Below are 23,198 nucleotides of genomic sequence, written 5' to 3'. Positions count from 1 at the left end.
CTCAGACTGCCATCTTTGTTTTTTAACACTCAAAGAGGTCTTTGGGAGCAGATTTGCCCAATGCAGTGCATCATTTGATTTCTTGACTGCTGCTTCAATGGGTGTTGATTGTGGATCCAAGTAAACTGAAATCCTTTACAACTTCAACATTTTCTCTGTTTATCATGATGTTGCTTATTGGTCCAGTTGTGAGGATTTTTGTTTTCTTTATGTTGAGGTGTAATCTATACTGACGGCTGTGGTCTTTGATCTTCATCAGTAAGTGCTTCAAGTCCCCTTCACTTTCAGCAAGTAAGGTTGTGTCATCTGTATATTACAGTTGTTAGTAAGTCTTCCATCAACGCCCTGTTCTTCTTCAGATGGCCCAGCTTCTCAGATTATTTTCTCAGCATACAGATTGAATAAATACGGTAAAAGGATACAACCCTGAAAGCCACCTTTCTTGACTTCAAGCCACACAGTACCACCTTGTTCTGTTTGAATGACTGCCTCTTGGTCTGAGTACAGGTTCCTCAAGAGCACAATTAAGTGTTCTGGAATTCCCATTTTTCACAATGTTATCTAAAATTTGTTATGATCCACACAGTCAAATGCCTTTGCATAGTCAATAAACCACAGGTAAACATCTTTCTGGTATTCTCTTCTTTTAGCGAGGCTCCATCTGACATCAGCAATGATATCTCTCATTCCACGTCCTCTTAATTTGGCTTTAATTTCTGGCCATTCCCTTTTGATGTCCTACTGCAACTGCTTTTAATCTTCAGCAAAATTTTACTTGTGTGTGATATTGTTCGATAATTTCCGTTATTTGGTTGGATCACCTTTCGTTGGAATGGGCACAAATATGGATCTCTTCCAGTTGGTTGGCCAGGAAGCTATCGTCCAAATTTCTTGGCATAGATGAGTGAGTACTTCCATCTTCTTTTGATGCTTCCTGTGTAGTTTAATATTTTCCCTGTAGAATCCTTCAATATTGCAACTCGAGGCTGGAACTTTTTCTTCGGTTCTTTCAGCTTGAGAAATGCTGAGCATGTTTTTCCCTTTTGGTTTTCTAACTTCAAGTCTTTGCACATGTCATTATAAAACTTTGTCTTCTTGAGCTACCCTTTGAAATCTTCTGTACAGTTCTTTTACTTCATAATTTCTTCCTTTCCCTTTAGCTATTCGACATTCAAGAGTAAGTTTCAGAGTCTCTTCTGACATCCATTTTGGTCTTTTCTTTCTTTCCTGTCTTTTTAATGACCTCTTGCTTTCTTCATTTATGATGTCTGTGATGTCATCCCAACATTCGTCTGGTCTTCACTCATTAGTGTTCAATGCATCAAATCTATTCTTGAGATGCTCTTTAAATTCAGGTGGAAGATACTCAAGATCAGTACTTTGGCTCTTGTGTATTGTGCTAATTTTCTTCAGTTTCCACTTAAACTTGGATATGAGCAATTGATTGTCTGTTCCATAGTAAGCCCCTGGCCTTGTTCTGACTGATGATATTGAGCTTTTCCATCATCTTTTTCCATAGATGTAGTCGATTTGATTCCTGTGTATTCCATCTGGTGAGGTCCACATGTATAGTTGCTGTTTGTGTTATTGAAAAAAGGTATTTAGAATGAATAAGTCGTTGATCTTGCAAGATTCTATCATGGGATCTCTGACATTGTTTTTATCATCAAGGCCATATTTTCCAACTACCAATTCTTCTTTGTTTCCAATTTTTGCATTCCAATCACCAGTAATTATCAACGCATCTTGATTGCATGTTTGATCAATTTCAGACTGCTGAAGTTGGTAAAAATCTTCACTTTCTTCATCTTTGGCCTTAGTGATTGGTGCATAATTTGAATAATAGTTGTATTAACTTGTTTTCTTTGTGGGCGTATGGATATTATCCTATCACTGACAGCAGCGTACTTCAGGATAGATCTTAAATGTTCTTTCTGACAGTGATTGTGACACCCTTCCTCTTCAATTTGTCATTCCTGACATAGTAGACCAAATGATTGTCTGATTCAAAATGGCCAATACCCATCCATTGATGTTTATGTATTTCATTTCATTTTTGATGACTTTCAATTTTCCTATATTCATACTTTGTACATGCCAAGTTCTGATTATTAATGGATGTTTATGGCTGTTTCGTCTCATTTTGAGTTGTGTCACATCAGCAAATGAAGGTCAGGAAAAGGTGACTCCATCCATGTCATTAAGGTAGACTCTACTTTGAGGAGGCAGCTCTTCCCCTGTTGTATTTTGAGTGCCTTCCGACCAGAGGGGTTCATCTTCTGGCACAATATCTGACAATGTTTTGTTGCTATTCATAAGGTTTTCACTGACCAATTTTTTCAGAAGTAGACTGCCGAATTCTCCTTCCTAGTTTGTCTTAGTCTGGAAGTTCCGCTGAAACCTGTCCACCAAGGGTGACCCTGCTGGTATTTGAAATACTGGTGGCAAAGCTTCCAGTATAACAGCAACACACAAGCCACCATAGTACAACAAACTGACAGACATGTGGTGGTCATCCGTGGTTTAAAGTAATTGTTGAACCTTTGGTCTCATGTTGATGGTTTTTTAGTAGAGCACTGTACTCATGGATAATATCCTTTATTTGTTATTGTTGTTAGGTGCCGTCAAGTTGGTTCTGACTCATAGTGACCCTATGCACAACAGAATGAAAAACACTGCCCAGTCCTGCACCATCCTTAGAATCATTGATATGCTTGAGCTTATTGTTACAGCCACTGTGTCAATCTACCTCGTTGAGGGTCTTCTTCTTTTCTGCTGACCCTGTACTTTGCCAAGCATGATGTCTCTCTCCAGGGGCTGATCCTTCCTGACAATATGTCCAAAGTATGTAAGACGCAGTCTTGCCATCCTTGCTTCTAAGGAGCATTCTGGTTGTACTTCTTCCAAGACAGATTTGTTCATTCTTTTGGCAGTCCATGGTATATTCAATATTGTTCACCAACACCACAATTCAAAGGGGTCAATTCTTCGGTCTTCCTTATTCATTGTCCAGCTTTCACTTGCATATGATGCGATTGAAAATACCATGGCTTGGGTCAGGTGCACCTTAGTCTTCAAGGTGACATCTTTACTTTTTAATACTTTAAAGAGGTCCTTTGTAGCAGATTTGCCCAATGCAATGAATTGTTTGATTTCTTGACTGCTGCTTCCATGGGTGTTAATTGTGGATTCAAGTAAAATGAAATACTTGACAACTTCAATCTTCCTTTATTTAGGTCCTGATATATTTTGAGGGTAAAGCAAATAGGATTTGGGATGTAAAAAAAGAGAAGAATCAGGATGACACCAACACTTTTGGCTTGTGTAATCAAAAGTATAGGGTTTCCATTTTCTGAGTTGGGAAAGATTGTGGGAGGAGCAGGTATCAGTGAGAAGATCAGGAGTTGGTTTTGGACATGTAAATTTGAGATGCCTATTAGACATCCAAGTGAAGATATTGAGTAGACAGTTAAATATATGCTCCTGGAGTTCGAGAGAGAGGTCCAGGCTGGTAAGAGTAATCTGGCAGTTGTGAGCATATATATGATATTTAAAGCCATGAAACCACCAAGAGATCAGTGTAATAGTCCTATGACTGAGCCCTGAAACAACCAACATTTAGAGGTTGTTGAGATGAGAAAGATTCAGGAGAAGAGACTAAGAAGAACAGCCTGTGAGAACCAAGCATTTTTCCTGAAAGTCAAGACAAAAAAGTATTTCAAGGAGGGTAGAGTGATCAAGTGGCTCATATGCTGTAGATAGACCAAATAAGATGAGAACTGAGAATTGACCCTTGGATTTAGAAAGCAATGAGGATAGTCTTGAGAAAAGCAGATCCATCAGCGTGTTGGCAGTGAAGGCGTGACTGGGAAGAGTATATGAGAGAATGGGAGGGAAAGGAATTTGAGACAATGAATATAGGCAATGCTGTTGAGTTTTGTACACAGGGGAGCGGAAAATAGTGTTACCTGATAAGGACTATGAATGAGGGGAGAACTTTTTTTTCAATTTAGTTGGCATAAATTTCAGCATTTTTGTATATTTCCTTTGCCTCCTCCCAGTTAGTGTATAACACTTCCTGATGCTCTACTATGCTAGCCTCCTTTTGCCTCAGAAGATCAGGCATTTTCTGTCAAAAGAATCTCCTTGAAATACTTTTTTAAATTAGGCAGCCTTTCCCCCATCTCTACCCTTGTTGCAAAGAAGTCTTTCCTTACCATCTATCATTTACCCAATAATATTAAAATCCCTTAGCTTAGAATTAAAGGTGGAAAAAATATTGACCTCTACTCTTTGCCCCAGTTAATCTGATTAGTATATACACCACTTCCCACCATGAGCTTTGTTGCTGTTACCACCTATCTTCAGAACCCTAACATTTACCCTCCCCATCTCTGCTTATGAAAATCTTAACTGCTCTTCAGGGCCCCACTTACATGTTATATGTTATACTATATGATCCCTTTACTGATGACCTTAGCTAGAAAGGTATCTCTCACTTATAGACTGCTGTAGTATTTATAGTAAAAAGCATCATTCAGCTTACATGCTGCCTTATATACTAGGCATCTTTGTGTTTTCCATAGAGTCTACAGTAAAGCACATGAATGTGTTATATAAAGATATGGTGAAAGAATAGAAGAATACATGACTACATTCCAGGGCTGGGATAAGATCTGGATGAATGGTGCCCACTCAGAATGAACTACATTCCTAGCGCTAAGTCTGGAACTGCATGGCCTAGTCTACATAGACTTGGGGAAATTTTTGATTTCAGGGCAACTTGGAGTCTCCTGCTCAGTAACAAGGAAGGTTTACTTGGAGAAAGTCCCTTATCAAGGTAGAAACCAACATTTTGTCATAAACTGAAAAGAAGGATGAGGTTTCAGAATTCAAGTATTTCTTTAAATTTTTGTTGCCACTGGGTAGACAAAGTTTAATGAACTATTTCACCCCTGTTAAAAATTATCTTTGAAGAGCTAGGTTTTAGGCATTTCATACTGGTAAAATTTAAGTACAATTCAGTTTGCAAAAATCTAGCTTTGTGCCATTCTCATTAATGCTGAACCAAGTTCTATAGTTCATCATTAAAATTCTCTCTCAGGAGGAAAAAACAGTTGTCTGCTATTAGTTTTGTTTTGCTTTTGTTTAGTTCTTATGAAGGGCTTAAATAACTTATTTATCTTACTAAACACCCTAGCAAGGTAAGTAGAAATCACTAGCCCTATTAAAAGAGTATAAAGCTGGGTCCAAAATATCTTGCTTATATGTTTTGTCAACCAGGCACTACTCCAGCCTGAAAAAAAACCAAATCCATTGCTGTCGACTCTGACTCATAAGGACCTTATAGGACAAAGTAGAACTGCCCCATGTGGTTTCCAAGGAGCGGCTGGTGGATTTAAACTGTTGACCTTTTGGTTAGCAGCCATAGCTCTTAACTACTACACTACCAGGGCTCTACTCTAGCCTGGGGGATGGAGTTATACCTTAGTGTCCTAGAAAAGGAATTAGATAATGCCAAAATCTAGGCAGATGTAAAGCAACTTACAGTCATACAACTCAGTTTTTCTTGAGACAATGGAACAGTATTTTATGTCGAGAAGGATGGATTTTGCTATGGCATTTTATGTTACATTCATTAGATAAAAAAAAAAACCCTTCTTATTTCTCTACTCATTTTTTCTCAAGTTTAAGGGATTGTAAACTTATTGTGAGCAGGGAGATATCTTTGGTTTCTTTAGAATGTTTTCTTAGTGCTTGACTTATATTGGGGCCTCAACAATGTTGACGGAAGGACTAAATTAAAATATTTGTCACATGTATTTTGTCAGTGGGTATTCAAAGGGAAGAATGATTCCAGGTTTGAAAATGAGAAATGTGTGGAAATCAGCATTTTAGGAGTATAATGAAAGTGACTTTTACCAAGGCACTCTGCCAATCTTCCTTCAAAATAATTAACATGCAAATTGGAATTCACATTGCATGCCAAGAAAAGATTGTTGTATAGCTGATTATTAATGCATAGGTGGTGTTTATATGAATGCACAGATGTGTTCAGAAACCCTTGATCTATGTGGCACTCTGAAAAACCCAGTCTGTATTCACAGATGAATTGCATATCATTCCCCCATTATCCTGTACCATAATTGCATCTTGCATATTAAAACAGGTGTACCATTTTATCCACAGAAAATTACAGTTCTGGGAAAACAGCTTAATGAATTACTTTTCATTTGCAATAATTAACTTTAATGAATTACCTAAACAAAGGATATAGATGACCTGGTTTAACCATAAAACTACAATTTCTCAAGGTGATTAAGGTGTAAATCATTTTTCAGGATCAAAACATCACACAAATATAATGCATATCTAGCTTACCTATTCACAAATGACTTAATGGATAAAATCATGTGAGTGGTCTCTTTTCTTTTGAAGGTTAGAGAGGTGGGAGACATCTTGTCTTACTCTGGCAAAATTCTTATCTGGTCATTGAGGAAAAAGAATTATCAACTTTCTTTGCTATGTGACACTTTACACATGAATAGGTAACTGCATATAGAAACAGCTGTCAGTTTTTAGAGGAACGCTAGTAGTTTTACTTCTGAATACATTTCTATAACCAGTATGCATATGGGAAAAGGTTTGAATTCTTATGAAAGGTTCTCAGTTCAGTTCAGAAGTTTTCTAGCAGATGTTGGAAATAAGCTTGCACAGTTTTAATTCCTAGAAGGACTCTTTTCTATTTATCTTTAATGTAAACATTCCCTCACCGCATGCCTGGTTACCTGCTTAGAAAGTCATGATTCATTCTGGACACAGCATGCATTCTTTGGGGAGGCTGAGTAGCATAGTAGAGAAAGCCCTTGATTCAGAGACTGGTATATTTGGAATGCCAGCTCTGCCATTTACTAACTGTGTCACTTTGGCAAATTATTTAACCTTGATGCCCCAGTTTACCCATCTGTGAACTGTCTCAAACAGTTGTTGGAGGGAGTGCCAGGTATTTAGTAGTCATTAAGGAAAAGTTCTTCTGTTCTTTCATCTTCCTTCATAAAAATTTCTCCTGATAGTTTAGAAGAAAACCCAAATAAAATGCTTCTCAAACCAACAAGACCACTTTGATAAAAATTAAGTGTTTGATGAAATTGATTTCATAAATGGCATGATATTAGGTAGTTTGGCAAGCAGTTCTTTTGGAGCATGTCAGTATACTACTGTTAAATAATCAATAGTAAGGGTTCTACAGGTCAGCATAATTCTCCTACAAATTATAGATAATTTTCCATCTTAAATATAGGTCATTTAGCTCATTTTCTTTTTATCCTGCTTTGTCCACATCTCCTGGAGATAGGACCTGATAGGGTTGAGAGGAACAAGAATAGTGGAGAAAGAAGAAAACTCAAGGGCAGTCAGAATCATGTGAGAAGGGGTTCCAATGAAGGAAGGTGAAAGTTTAATTTTCATCCCCTTATAAATGGAAAACTTACTTATTTCTAACTTTCTCTTCCTTTACGGACAGAAAGAAAGAACTTATCCCTTCATCAACTCCAATGTTGATCTTCCATCTAGCAATCTCAACTCTGGATATCTCCATAATGATGAAAAAAGAAAAGAAAATCTAACTTAATTCTAGGTCTGGCAGATCGAGAATCCATTTGGCAGATGTGGTGGAGTGGTAATCGCTGTTGGATGAAAGCAAAGAGGCAATGTTTAGATTTGGGACTTGGATGCTTAGTCAGACATCTGCAAAATTCGGAGGAATCAACTGCCCAAGAACTATGGATCTGATTTGATATGCCTAGCAAGGAACCTGCTCAATAAAGAGGGGGCTAGCAAGGAACCTGCTCAATAAAGAGGGAACTAGCATGGTGGCAGGTTTCCTGTGTGATCTGCCAATTTTTTTTTTTTTTTTTTGCCTTTATTACCCCAGGTTCTTTCCAGATTCAGACCTGGCAACTCTTTCCTTGCTCTGTTTCTTCTCTCAGTTCCTTCTTCTTTCTCCCTTAAACACTATTAAAATGTAAAGAATCATCAGGACCCATTTGGATTTCAAGGGTCTAGAAATTTTATGTCTCCTTACACAACAAACAAGGTTATAAAAAAATGAAATATTTTCTTTTTCTTCCTTTCTCCTTTTTCTCTCTTTCACCTTTTCTCAGTCCTGGATTTATCCCTCATTCTACCTTCTGTCCTTCCTCTTTCTACATTTTAAGCTCCAACCACTTCAGGGAGAATGTCTTCTCTAACATGCCAATTTTTTCCTGGGCGGCATTTTCTTTCCTCTACTTGTCCTTTTTGTTGCCACCTCTTTTGCTGTCTCTAACTCCAATCTTCTCCCATCTAACTCTTACAGCATATATGCCCTGTGGAGTTCAAAAAACTTGGGTTCCATCCAGACTCTCACACTTACTGGCTTGTAACTTGGACAGTTCCTTGTTCTCACTGAGCCTTATTTTAAATAGACTCTATCTACTGAGGATCAGAAATAGTAGGGGGAAAAAAATCAGTGCTAGTGGTCTGGTTGGCATGCTGGAATAAGGCAGAGCTCAAGACACTTATATCTAATGATCAGAGAGACTTGGATAGGGCTTTCCAGCCCATATCCATTGGAACATCCGTATTAAAGGAAAAGCAAGAGCTCTGGTTCATTGAGCTCAACTAATTGAAGTTGGTCTCCAGTCCCTTATGGATTGGACCACACTTACAAGCTCATGCATCTCTTAGATGAACTGGTTCTCTCTTCCAAATGAACCAGAACTAACTGACTGCTATCTTTCTCCAGTTTGAACTTCAATGGATGCTGATCCATTGCGACCCCCTGCGACCCAGGAGAGAAACCTGCCATGAGCTTCCGGTCAGGATAACGGTGAGTCCCTTGCCCACCTGCAAAGGCAGCTTCTGCCTAGCCTCACTTCTCTCCATCTATTCACTTTCTTTCGCTAGAGTCCTGGACTTTGCTGTACTAACCAGACAGGTCTTAAAGAAGCATAGGTCCCATCTGCAGCCCAGCGAGTAGAAACCACCTCCTGTGCTTGGTTCTTCCTTTGGTGGTTTACGGTTGCCTCTCTCCGCTCTTCAACTTGTCTGAAGCTTGGAGGACAGCGAGAGGCTGCACTGGGGTGACAGGTGGGAGCTGTATGTTCAGGTCAGGCCGACAAGGCCGATCAGGCCGCGAGGGAAAGGGTTAAGGGGGACTGTTGTCATTCTATCCGTCCTCTGCTGCCGGCGAGCTCTCCGCCAATCCCCGGGACCCCCTCCCCGGCCATTCATAAACAGTAGGAACCTACGCCTCTCCGGCCAAGGCACCTTTGCGACATCTGCTCTCGGGGGGTGCTTTTTGAGGCGGCAAAGTGCCACTTTATGCTTGTGGCTGGTCCGAAAGCCTAGTGGGGAGGCAGGCGGTAGAGCGGGACCCGGGAAATTAGCAGCGGGCGGCAGGCATGGCCTGGACAGCGCGGGACCGTGGAGCCCTAGGGCTGCGACTGCTGCTGCCCGCGCTCTGCCTGTGCGTGGCGCAAGTAAGTTGAGTGCGAGGTCGGGTGCTCGGGGGCGCCTTCTCACCTTCTCCCCATGTTTTCTTCTCCAGCCCAGCCAGACCACCGATGAGGTAAGCAGGGGCGAGAAGTGTTTGCCTTTTCATGAGCACACAAGGAAAGGCAGAGGCTCAACCGTAGGGTAGGCTGTGGCAAAGCGCGGAGCATCCTCCAGCCACGTGCACCTGTGGCGCCTGTAGCTCTAGCTGGGGCCCTAGTTGACTCCTCGCTCGGGGAAAGAGCGCCTCCTTCACCACCTGGGCCCTAAACACTGCAGGCCCAGGCGCTACGGGCAATCGGCAGCGACTCGGGACAGGGGCTTGATTTTTAATGAGTATTGCTTCTTACCTCCCCTTTCCCCTCCCTGTCTCAATCTAGAGCAGGCCTTCCTGGAGAAGGCGGGAATGGAGGCTAGAGGCGCTAAAGCTTCCTCTGCCGCTCCTCCAGCCCGCGGCCCGGCTCGCCGCGCCGGCAGCTTGGAGATTGGAGAGGGCGGCTCTGGCTCCCATCAAATTTCCAGCAACTTCCCCGCAGGCTCTGGCACCTCCTCCCTTTTGCGTCCGAGGGGACCAGGCGGGGGTGGTGAGCCCAGCCGCGGTTTGAGGTTTCACTTACAAAGACCCCATTGTAACCTGTCTGGTCGTTGGAGTTTAGAAAAACAAAGTTTTCCTCGATGAAAAGGGTTTTTCTTTCCGTCTTTTTCTAATTCAGAAGAGAGAGAGAGAAAGAAGAAGAAGAAAAAATCCGACATTCCCTAAGCAACAAGTTCGTAGTATTTCAGACGCCACTACTGCCTCTAGCGCCATCAAAGTTTAGCTGTTTGCAAAGGATAAAAGAGGTCACATCGTAAGGTCAGGCTGAAATCTGGTGTAGTTTTGAAGCGATGTGCAAAGACCTCATGCAAAGGAGTGTCATTGCAGGTAAATCTGAAATGACGCCAGGCGCTGGGTTTTACAGCTATTTCGCTCCACTCTTCCAAAACCTTTTTCTGCACTAGTATTTCCCTAGACTCTACTGGACAGAAAGATCTACAAAACGACACTGTAACTGACACGGTGCGAAGCATCTCTATTCGTGGCTGTTCCATTTTGGCCCAAACGCTGACCTCCAATTACTGATTAAATTGAGTCCCATTTCCATTTTGGAATTCCTTTTTTTAAGAGGAGTTAGACGTTTCTTTCTTCACCAGCCCCTTTGGAGGTGAGGCTTTGCGACTCCCTCCGCCCAGCACAGGGTGTTGATTCTGCTTAATCCCCTGAGTTTAGCCTCATTCCGAATATGGCGGAGCTGCAACCTGCCTTCATTTGGACTTTTGAGACTGGTGTCTGGGTTTCAAAAACAGAGCCTACGTACACAGGGAGGAAACTTTACTGAGGGCAGGTGGGGTCTCAGGACACCAAGCCCAGTTGCTTGTTTTCCGATTCGCTCCATTAACCCGTGTGTGCTGTTTTCGCCAGAGAGGACCCCCGGGCGTGCAGGGCCCCCCTGGGCCTCCGGGGCCCCCTGGAGTTCCGGGCATAGATGGCATTGACGTAAGTTTCTCTCTCCAGGCCGTGTCTGCTCCTCCACTCTTGCCCTTTCCCACTCTTTCTCCGGCAGCTCAGCTAGTTTTTTAGAGAGGGCTGGGTGCCCGGGGAAAAGGCAGGATTGGACTTGTATGAGCCGGGAGCTTGATCCTAGCTGCCTGGGGATTTTCTGGGGGAGGGAAATAGACGTGTCCCGGTTGGTCTAGAACTTCCCCCATTCGGCCCCTACCCTGGCCCCGACCGTGTGATGAACACACGCGGAGTTCTCCCAGCGGGATCCCAAGCGCCTCCCATTCACCGACTGCTCTCGCCTTTTCTCCTCTCTCCAGGGCGAGCGAGGTCCAAAGGGTCCCCCGGGCCCGCCGGTAAGTTGATCGTCGCTTTTGCGCACCACTTCCCTCCTTTAGATGTGTCTTGCAGCTGCGCGAGTCCGAAGGGTCTCATCTTTGCGCCTTTTTTCTCTCCCTGTCTTGGCCTCTTCCCCTTCAGGGTCTCGCTGGAGAACCTGGAAAGCCAGGAGCTCCGGGCAAGCCTGGCACGCCGGGCGCCGACGTGAGTACGCGCGTGTGCTGGAGAGTGTGCCCAGCTTTGTGTGTGTGGGGGGGGGGGGGTTGGTGGTGGTGGTGGCGGCTGTAGATGTCCACTCTTAAATTTGGCCTTGTGCGAGCACCTCACGATGCGTACTACGGGGAGCTCCTGCAGAGGGGCCTGCCAATATGACCACAAGCAGCGATAGCATTTCCTCTTCCCAGAAACCATGATGGATACCCGGTGTCTGCCTTTCAGAGTCGAAACTCCCAGCTCACCGCGGGGGCCAGGGGATGCTGGGGGCGGGGGTGGGTGCTAGAGTGTAGGGTTGCACTAGCCTCTGCTGGGGCTGGGGCTCACAGCCGGTAGTCTTAGGTCTTGAATACTTACTGGCACCCACTGAATTAATTTAGAAGAAGGATCTGAAGGCAGATGAAAGGACAGAGTTCTCCTAAATCCTGAAAAAAAAAAAAAAAAAAAAAAAATCCTGAGGAAGATGAAAAAGAGATAGGTTTAGGGAGAGGGCCTGAAGTAAGTTAGGGTTCATGGGAATGGGACAGGAGAAGGGAAATGGTCAGCACACATGGAATAGGAAATTCAAACACTAGTTTTCCCTCCTTCCACAGTGTTTTCCTGGCTGACATCTTTGACAAAAATGACACGATTAGGGCTGCCTGAAGATTGGGAACTAGTAACCTCTCCTCAATTTACCCTTCACAATTCTCTACATCTTAACACCCGCACCCCAATCTTAGGGAAGCTCAAATGCTGAGTTATATGGTAAACCTAACAAACAATATTTATTCAGATGAAAAGGACTTCAGGGCTCTAAGCTTCTCTACTCTGCATGCATTCCATGAATATTTGTTGAGGTCCCACTATAGACCAGTAATTGACTTTGTCACCAGGATACAAAGTGAAGTAAGATATGGCATCTGTTCACTGTAAGAAAAAGTGGTGCATCCCTCAAGTTATTCTTTAAGTTACCCCTTCATGTGGTTTCCAAAAACTAAAGGCTTCTCTAAATGGAAGAAAGCACCTGAAAACTTATGATTTTATTTCCAAGTATTTTAGACTTGAGTTTAAGACAGGGCCTTCAAAAAATAGCCGGATTTCAGTTGGCAATTTCTATAAGGATTACCATAATGAGGGTATTTGTCTATACTATTCAGTGCTTTATGAGATAGACTTTGTTTTACAGTTCAAAACCCCTAGTCTGAACTTTCCATGTATGCAAAGTTAGCAGTTTGGGAGATCCCCAAGGACTAATATCTGGAGAATACAAACTGAATATCAAACAAATATTTGGATAATACAACCTGAAATTATATAATTTGTTGACAATTTCTTCTTAGAAATATCGTGAATTGCTTGAAACGTCACTGTAATGACAGAAGAATCTGATAAATAAAACCAGTTGCGATGGAGCTGACTCCAACTCCTGGTGACCCTGTGTGTGTCAGAGTAGAGCTCTGCTCCTTAGGGTTTTCAATGACTGGTTTCTTTCCGAGTGCATCTCCAGGTCTTTTTCCAAGGTGCCATAAATACAAGGCCACTGAAAAAACTAGGGGCCCCATTTGTTATTCAGTACAGCCTGGATTTGTTTTTATATTCCTTTGAAACTTGGACCAGACTTCTGTTTTGGGTGAAAAGAAAATTTCTGCTTAAATTAAAAAAAAATTTTTGTGTGTGTGTATTTGAAACATGAACCTGTCATCTAAAGTCTTTTTTTGCTGTCGAGTTGCAATTTAATTCCACACAGAGGGCTAGACTTAGCTGTGCCTGAATCTAATGGTTTGTTTGTATCTTGCCCAACAAATTCTCTACCTTTTACCATAAGATCATAAAGACAATCTCTGGTTTTGCTTTATAAATCAATTTCTCCACTTTAACAGAAATTTTGAATAAACAAATGAAAGTGCTTTGAAATATTTAGAATTCAATGTAAGTAACAATTTATAGTTTTTTTCTTTGTCTATAGTTGTAGTACCATAATGCAGAACAAACCTATTTCAAATAGTGAAAAAATGTAAATGAGTAAGGCTCATATATTATAGAACTTTGACTCTAGAAGGGCTCAGGGAAAACTGATAGAGCATTTGAGCCAGTCTTTGTGGGACTGAGGAGGAAAGCAGAAAAAGAAAAACAAAAAGAGAAAGGAAGGAGAGAAAAATGTAGGGAACCCATATATGTACTAGTACTTTAGGCATTTCCTAGAATTAAACTAAAATTAACTAAAATAATTTGCATTTGTATAGGTTTTTTTTTATTCCCCCAAGCACTTTCACAAACATTATTTCCTTTAATCTCGTGATAACCTAGAAAGTAGGTTGGACTAATATTATTTTCCACGGATGAGGAAACAATAATTATGAGGACAAGTGATTTCCTCAGGGACTCAGTTTTTTAGTAGCTATCAAAAGAATTCAAATTTCTTGACCATATTCTTTCCAGCTAATTCTGCCTCATGTGGATACAAATGAAGTTACCTGTGAATGCATGAATAAGTGGAGAGAATAGGGAGAAAAGAGTGGTAGTGAATTTGTAGTATCTGTATAGGGTTGCTATGAGTCGAAATTGACTCGATGGCAGTGGGCTTTGTGTTACCAACCAAGAAGAAAGCTATGGGTAATTCAATGTATAATAAAACTATTTATAATTGATATTTTATCATTATTTGTAAATATTGGTATGTTTCATAGTCTCCAAATTTTGAATTGAAACCGCATGGAAATTATAAGATTCTGGAGCTGAAGTCTTGGGCTCATTTGACATTTTAAAATCTTTTACTCTAAATTGAGAATATATATCTTTGAGAATAATGAAACACAGTAACTAGATCAGAGTTTGCTATTTGTCCCTGGCCATAGTGGAATTAAGTAAGTAGGAAAGCTTCAATAGCCTTTTCTTGATAGGTGAGCCTGAGTGTAGTGGTAGGATCTTAAACCTCCAACCTTTTTGTCTTCAGCTCTTTGATTCATTACAAAACTACTTTTTTTTTTTTTTTAGTAGTGTTAAAAAATGATTAATCAGATGATGTTTGGAAGAATCTGAAAAGAACACAGTTCAAAGTCGATTATTCTATGTTTAGTGGAATTTTGGCAGAAAAGGTTAAAAGGGTGATGGTGGCTATGCCTGTTGAGCAAGCCCCTGGAACACTGGAAGGAAATCACCATTGAGGACTGGTGTTCTCTGCCAAGCAGCAGTGTGAAAGTTTAGAACACCGTTGGCTTCAATATCATTCCATATAGAGCTCTGTTTTTATAAACATTCATATGAAAGCAGTTCTTTGCCACTGGTAATATTTATATTTTTCTCTGTCATTTCTTTGAAATAATATTTAGGGAGTTTTTATTGCAAAAAGAATTGGTCGATATTCAGTCATTTCAGCAGGTAGCATATGATCAAGAACTGACGGTACTGAAGGAAGAAGCCCAAGCTGCGCTGAAGAAGGTATTGGCGAAAAACAAGGCTGTAGGAACTGGAGGAATGCTAATTGAGATGTTTCTGCAAGTGGATGCAGTGCTGGAAGTGCTCACTCATCTATGCCAAGAAATTTGGAAGACAGCTACCTGGCCAGCCACCTAAAAGAGATCCACACCTATGCCTATTCCAAAGAAAGGTGATCCACCCGAATGAGGAACTTATCAAACAATATCATTAATATCACATACAAGTATAATTTTGCTAAAAATAATTCAAAAGCAGTTGCAGCAGTACATCAGCAGAAAACTGCCAGAAATTCAAACCGGATTCAGAAGAGGACATGGAATGAGGGATATCACTGCTGATGTCAGATGGGTCCTGGCTGAAAGCAGAGAATACCAGAAGGATGTCTACCTGTGTTTTATTGCCTATGCAAAGGCATTTGACTATTGTGGATCATAACAAATTATGGATAACATTGTGTGGAATGGGAATCCCAGAACTCTTAATTGTACTCATGAGGAACATTTACATAGATCAAGAGGCAGCCGTTTGAACAGAACAATGGAATACTGCATGGTTTAAAGTCAGGAAAGGTGTGTGTCAGGGTTGTATCCTTTCACCATACTTACTGAGTCTGTATGGTGAGCAAATAATCTGAGACGCTGGACTATATGAGGAAGAACAGCGCATTGGGACTGGAGGAACACTCAATAACAATCTTTGATATGCAGATGACACAACCTTGCTTTCTGAAAGTGAAGAGGACTTGAAGCACTTACTGATGAAGATCAAAGACCACAGCCTTCAGTGTGGATTACACCTCAACATAAAGAAAACAAAAATCCTTACAACTGAACCAATAAGCAACATCATGATAAATGGAGAAACGATTGAAGCTGTCAAGGATTTAATTTTATTTGGATCCACAATCAACACCCATGGAAGCAGCAGTCGAAAAATCAAACGATGCATTGCATTGGGCAAATCTGCTGCCAAAGACCTCTTTAAAATGTTAAAAAGCAAAAATGTCACTTTAAGGATTAAGGTGCACCTGACCCAAACCATGGTGTTTTCAATCGTCTCATATACATGTAAAAGCTGGGCAATGAATAAGGAAGACCAAAGAAGAATTGACGCCTTTGAATTATGGTGTTGGCGAAGAATATTGAATATACCATGGACTGCCAAAAGAACAGACAAATCTGTATTGAAGGAAATATAGCCAAAATGTTCTTTAGAAGCGAGAGTGGTGAGACTTCACCTCACATACTTTGGACCTGTTATCAGGAGAGATCGGTACCTGGAGAAGTACATCATGCCTGGTAAGCAGAGGGTCAGGGAAAAAGAGGAAGACTGTCAACGAGATGGACTGACACAGTGGCTGCAACAATGGGCGCCAGCATAACAATGATCATGAGGATGGCACAGGAACAGGCGGTGTTTTGTTCTGTTGTACATAGGGTCACTATGAGTCGGAACAGTCTCAATGGCACCTAACAACAGCAACAACATTGCAAATTAGATTTTGAAAATTTGTGATATATACTCATAACCAAACCAAACCCGTTACTGTTGAGTTGATTCTGACTCATAGAGACCCTATAGGACAGAGTAGAACTGCCCCATAAGTTTTCCAAGGAGTGCCTGGCAGAGATCGGAACTGCAGACCTTTTGGTTAGTAGCCATAGCTCTTAACCACTGCACCATCAGGGCTCCATGTGCTATATATTTCAAATCTCTCCTTTCTTGCCATGATTTTTGTTTAAGTTGATTCTTCTTACCCCTTTCTTATGGTCATGTAAAATTAGAGAAGTCAGAGCGTGGTTATAACTTTGCATCCAAAGGACAAGTATGTTATTTTTATCGACAGTATCAGTAGAGATATTCCTATAGGTACTAGTTGTGATATGCTCAGAGAGCTCTATAAAACAGAATCCTTTAGTATAGCATCCTGAGATGTTATATGACCTCTCAGGATGCTATAAGGGTAGTGAGTTATTAAGAAATTCTGAAATATCAGCATACATGGAAGTAGTCAGGCATTAAAGAAATGTGTTAGTGCCAAGAAATAGAGTGTCTGTGGTAATATCTAGATTTTTTGCGCTTTTTTTGTATTTGCGGAATCTTTTCTCAATGAAGTTTTAAGCTCTGTGCATCCATCTACCTCCCTCCCTCCCTCCCTCCCTCCCTCCCTCCCTCCCTCCCTCCCTCCCTCCCTCCCTCCCTCCCTCCCTCCCTCCCTCCCTCCCTCCCTTCCTTCCTTCCTTCCTTCCTTCCTTCCTTCCTTCCTTCCTTCCTTCCTTCCATTCATCTAGGAATCCTGTTTTATACTTCATGTGAACTGTTCACACTATCTAGAACAGTGCTGAACATAAAGTAATGATTATATATTAAGAATAAAAAAAAAATAGCTTACATTTATTCAGGGACCACTCTGCCAAGCACTTTGTGTGTCATATCTCATTTAATTCTCAAATGACCATAGAGGTAGATACTACTGTTATACCTGTTTTACATGTACTTAAGCAAGTTGGGAACCCTGGTGGCGTAGTGGTTGCATACTATAGCTGTTAACCAAGAGGTCGGCAGTTCGAATCCACCAGTTGCTCCTTGGAAACTATATGGGGCAGTTCTACTCTGGCCTATAGGGTTGCTATGAGTTGAAATTGACTCGATGGCAGTGGGTTTGGGTTTTCAAGCAACTTGCCCATGGTTGCACAGCAAATAATTGGCACAGTCAGGATTTGAACCAAAATAAAGATGATGTGGAGGGATAAGTCTAATGTCCTTCTACCTAAAAGGCTAACTTAGATTAACTTTAGTTAGTAATGCTGTATTAAGTGCTTGTTAGATACCAGGGGCTAAGTGCTGGGACTATAGTTCTAGTCCTTGTTCTCATGGAGTTTATGTTTTTCTACATAGTTATTTTGTAAGAGTTCACTGTAACATCTGACACCAGAATTCATTTTCAGTTGAATTCAAAGAACTTCCCAATGATAATTTATCACACTTTATGGAAGAGACGTTAAATAAGGAGGGACCTGGAAGCAGCATCAGGTTATCCAAACATTTACTTGATTCTGCTTTATTATATTGCAACTGGAGTTCTACCGTATATAGTAGTTACCGTCCTTCCATCTTGTCAGTTTTTCCAGTCACAGATTGAAGAAGGCTAAGTGACTGTGTATATGGAATTGACCAGGATTGATCTTGGAGCCTATATGTATGAACTGGGAGTTAGAGGTTCCATTAATCAAATATGCTTTGAGGTTTAGAAAATTTATGTATTGTATGTGGTGTCAGAGAGTACTCCCAGATATATGGTTTGTTTGCTGAAATACGAGAGCAAACATTCCATTACTATAGCAAACATTCCATTCCATTAGCAACTAATCATGTTGGGGTTTGTTCCCAGATTACAGTGTTGTAATTAGACTAGAGAGATTGAAAATCAAAAATAATTTTTCAAAAATTCTTACTGCTATCTTTGTTTAATATTTTTCTCTTTGGTAAATTACCAGTAATTAACATTTTCAACTCTTTTTTTTTTTTTTCCTACTCCCTATGATTGGCTCTATAGACTTATTAGGGAAATTAACTAATTTAAAATGTAAAAATGGTGGTCAAGGAAATAGTTTTTATATAAATTGCATGAAAGCATTCTATTGATATTTATGCAGATAATGACACATCAAATTTGGATTTTGGTGATCAATTTTTTCATAGATCCTTCCTCAGTTAATATTATTTAAGTGTTTTTCAAAATCTTGATGATAGGTTTTATAAGATATGTGTGTATATATACTTATATGTACATGTATATATGTAAAACCAAAAACCAAACCCACTGCTGTTGAGTCAATTCTGACTCATAGCAACTCCATAGAGTTTCCAAGGCTGTATATCTTTATGGAAGCAGGCTGCCACATCTTTCTCTCCTGGAGCCACTGTGGTTTTGTACTGCTGATCTTTTAATCACTGTGCCACCAGGGCCCCTTGACTATATGTACAAACATATATTTCTCTTTAGCAAGGTATAACTTCAAGATTACATTGTAAATGCCATCATCTAAAACTGGCAAAGAATGAAGAAAAAGAAAATTAAAAATTTAAAAAGTATCATCAAATATAGAAATTCAGGTAAGCATGTAGTGTGTTATGCTTTAATATCTATATTTATATTGAGGAAGGCAATAAAATAAATACTTGTAGGGAAAATGAGACATTAAAAGATTTTATTTAAAAGTGGTTAAGAGCTCGGCTGCTGACCAAAACATCAGCGTTCCAATCCAGCAGCCACTCCTTGGAAACCCTATGGGGCTGTTCTACTTTGTCCTACAGGCCCCCAGAGTTGGAACTGGCTTGATGGCAGTGGGTTTGGTTTAGTTTTTTTTATAGTATTATCTATGATAGTTATAGATGTGCTTTAAAGTAGACTTAAATTCTACATACTGAGTGTCACATATGAATGCATGCATTTAACTATAAAAAAAAATTTTTTTTTTAAGGAAGATAAGAAATATGCTCTTAAAAATTTCAATTTTAAAAGTTTCTATTCTTTACTAAGCCATTATCATTGCTAGAAGATGGCTAAAGGGCCTTAAGTTCATTTAGCTACAAGGCAATAATGAGATTATTTGTTTAATTCCTATTGAGAAAACATTTCATTGACTCCCAAGACATTGTTTTCCTGTAGTTAGAGACACACATAGTATTTTTATTTCATAAATGAAGAAAAAGAGGTACATAAACCTAGGTAAATGGCAGAGCTAAGACTATTTGTCCCCTTAGATTTAGCTATTAGAATGTTGTAATTGTTGTATTGCATTTAAAAAAAATCATAAACAAAACAAAAACAAACAAACAAAAAACCACTGGGTTGTGCAAATGGTTAATGGGCTTGGCTGCTAACTGAACAACTGGAGGTTCAAGTCTACCGAAAGGTGCCTTAGAAGAAAGGCCTGGTAATCTACTTCTGAAAAATAAGCCACTGAAAACCTTCTTAGCACAATTCTACTCTGAGACACATGGGGTCACTATGAGTCAGAGTACACATGTATATACATACAACAACAACACAAGTTGTTATGTATATATGTATAAAATGATAAATAATGCAGTTAGCAAGAAGTTAGAAATATGCAATTTATCAATATTAAGTAACTGGCAGGCAGATCTCATGCTAAACGTTATCATTGGGTAAGAATATAGAAACGTATTTCTTTATGAAATATTTGCAACATACATATGTAACCACCCTGTAGGTAATTAATAAAACGGAATAATTCACCTAGCAGTTTGCCTGAGCATGCTACGATAGTTCTAATATCATTTATCTTATTTTGTTAGGGATTAACAGGACCAGATGGATCCCCTGGCTCTGTTGGACCAAGGGGACAGAAAGTAAGTTAACCACCTGATATTAAATGTTGAAGTGTAATTTTATCAAAGTGTTTGCAAATCAGCTAATGATTAGATTGTGAAGCAGCTGAAATATACTTTTGCTACTAAAATCATGTTTAAAAACACAAAGATGGAGTTTTAATTATTTCAGTATGCAGTTTACATATTTATATATTTATGCTACAAAAAGCTAAATATAATGAGATTATTTTTATTTTTAGGGAGAACCTGGTGTGCCGGGACCTCGTGGATTTCCAGTAAGTAAATTTAAAGCGACAGGATTGAAAATCTTATCTTTGGTAAAATTCTGTCATTGTAAAATTTTAAAGTGCAGTTTTCTACATAATATGCATGACAAAGGAATTCATGACTTATTTGATGTGGTAAGTTTTCCCATTGTGTTTCTGCGAGTAGAAGAGTTTTGAAGAAACTTGAATGTACAGTATATAAAATACACATGTCTATTTGCAAGTGGTTATTTCCCAAAGGGTGACCCCTTCCACCCCATAGATAGAAAGCATTTTTTGCGTAACAACAGTAAATCTAAGTATTCAGTGTTTAGACCCTGGCATCACACCACTTTCTTCACAAGTGGCTTTTATCTCTAATGAAATACCAGCTAACCAGATGTCGTTACCTGCCTGATTCCCTGGCCAATCTTTTCCCACATTGCACAATTCAGCAGAATGTGTGTATAAGAGGATGAGGTTCTCAGGCTGCTTTTTCTATTTTGCTCTTCATCTCCTTTTTGTTCTTGTCATTAATCTCTATTTTTCCTCCTTTTTTTTCCTATTTGCACTGTTTTTCTTTGCCATATTTCAGCATCCGTCAACTTTTCCATTATAAGCCTCTTTTCAGAAGTGAGTAACTTGCTAGCCTTTCTCCCATATTTTTAAACTCAAGGCTCAGCATCTTACAGAGATGCCTTTTTTTTTTTTTTTTGCTGAAATTTGTCGAACATTTAAGTCTCTGATAATGAAATAATTTATCGATTACATGGGTATTCTCAAGCGTGACACCTATTTTCCGAATTGATCCATATATTTAAAATGTTCAAATATGAGTAGTTTTTCAAAGGATGCCTTGAAAGAGCCCCACTTATGATTAAAACATACTGATCATGTGAAATTCTTTCTTGTTTTGGATGCCTAAATAACTAGAAAAATAATATAATTATCAGGGGGTGTGCGTTGATTCCACTGGATGTTTCATATGTGGGTATTTTAGAGAAGCGAGTCTGGCCTGAAAAACTGACACAAACATGGAGTCCCAGACAGCTGTCCTAACAATACGGGAGAGAAAGAGGAATGAGGTATCTTAAGGGGGAAAGATTGTAATGTGAAAGCAAAGAGAGAGAATGGGGGTTCTCGGAAACTGATGTTTAGTTTTTTTTAAGTCCGACAAGCATTTAGCTAGGGTTTATTATGCAGCAGGCCTTGTGCTAGGAATTAGGGCTATGAAGATGACCAAATCGTGGTTTTAATCCTTGATTATATGCAGTTTGGTGTTCCGTTCCTAAGGAGATATAAAATGTAAAGAAGAGGGAGGCAGAATCGCTGGCTTTAAAATAAAATTCAGCATGTTAAATTAGAATCCCCTTGTAGGTTATTTCAGGAAGGACACTATTTACTTTCAATATCTACCGGATCTGGTGTCTGGAAATATAACCCTATTTGTCAAAAGGGGTGTGTTTCTGACCCTTTTTCCTTCCCTGCCTCTCTGTAGTGAATGTTTGTTTGGAGAACTTTCTAACCATCACTTATGAATTGAACAGTTCACTGTATTGCCTTTAGTGTAAGTTTCTTATAAAACACCACAAAAGGGAAAAAATCCCCCTAAAACAACCTTTCAGTTGTCAGGCTGTGATGTGCCTCTTTGTGAGTGATGGTACGTTCTCTGGAGGGCAAGCATGGATGACTTCTTTACTTTGATTTTCTTAAAAAAAAAAAGGTTTGGAAGAAATATCACTGGTAAGCTTAGACATCAGAGGAATGTTTGAGGGAGACACGCCTTTTCTTCCTGTAGAAGCAAAGTCATGTTTGCTTTTCTTTATCCAGTGCTTTCTTTAGAATGAGCATCATATGTTTATTTAGTGGTATAGTTTATGGTTTGTTTTGGGGCTCAGTTGTGTCCGCATCCATATTTATACTGACTATAAACTACATTAAAAAAATTTTATTTTTATGTTTTAGGGTCGTGGTATTCCCGGACCTCCTGTAAGTATAATTTCACCATTTGTTTACATAGTCCATAAAAATGGCCTATTTCTCAAATCCCAGTCTTACTCTCCAACTAACATTCTACCCAGTAGTGTCTGTAGTGTCCTACCTATATGACCTTAGGTAGCTAGTAATGGCAGCACCTCTATTCTGCTAACCAAAATATTTGACTAATTTAGAAAATTCTTGTTCCATTTTAAGTAATTAAAGTTTAATCAAATGTGTTATTGTCTCATTGGAAACCAAAGCTAGCACAGCTACATAATTCTAAGTTGGTTGTTTAATATATTTGGTTTCATTTATGTTAGATTGTAAAAATACCCATGAATCACTGTGTCCCTTCGATTTGATAATTTCAGGGTCCTCCTGGGGCAACAGGACTCCCCGGAGAACTTGGCCGAGTTGGATCAGTTGTGAGTACCATAGGGCGTTTTGATAGACATTTGCTATTTTTAGAGAAGCTGTTACTAGGGAAAGCAAATTACCCTAACTGTACTCTTCCCTTTAAAATCCCAAAATGGGAGATGAATTTCATCCCAGTTCATAATATTGATGGG

At 39.8% G+C, this 23,198-nt stretch overlaps 1 protein-coding gene across 1 annotated transcript in view; it reads left to right on the top strand.

Moving 5' to 3' along the window:
- COL9A1 (collagen type IX alpha 1 chain) overlaps positions 1 to 23,198 on the top strand; it is a 93,055-nt gene that overhangs the window by 13,967 nt on the left and 55,890 nt on the right. The window contains exons 6-14 of the mRNA XM_049875420.1: positions 8,786 to 8,869; positions 9,590 to 9,610; positions 10,994 to 11,068; positions 11,392 to 11,427; positions 11,552 to 11,614; positions 20,369 to 20,422; positions 20,644 to 20,679; positions 22,615 to 22,638; positions 23,001 to 23,054. Of these exons, the coding sequence (XP_049731377.1) occupies positions 8,786 to 8,869; positions 9,590 to 9,610; positions 10,994 to 11,068; positions 11,392 to 11,427; positions 11,552 to 11,614; positions 20,369 to 20,422; positions 20,644 to 20,679; positions 22,615 to 22,638; positions 23,001 to 23,054 (447 nt within the window). The remainder of the gene's footprint in view (positions 1 to 8,785; positions 8,870 to 9,589; positions 9,611 to 10,993; positions 11,069 to 11,391; positions 11,428 to 11,551; positions 11,615 to 20,368; positions 20,423 to 20,643; positions 20,680 to 22,614; positions 22,639 to 23,000; positions 23,055 to 23,198) is intronic.

The sequence above is a fragment of the Elephas maximus genome, chromosome 1, assembly GCF_024166365.1.
Source record: "Elephas maximus indicus isolate mEleMax1 chromosome 1, mEleMax1 primary haplotype, whole genome shotgun sequence".
Lineage (NCBI taxonomy): Eukaryota > Metazoa > Chordata > Mammalia > Proboscidea > Elephantidae > Elephas > Elephas maximus.
This window is presented reverse-complemented; position numbering and strand designations above follow the sequence as displayed.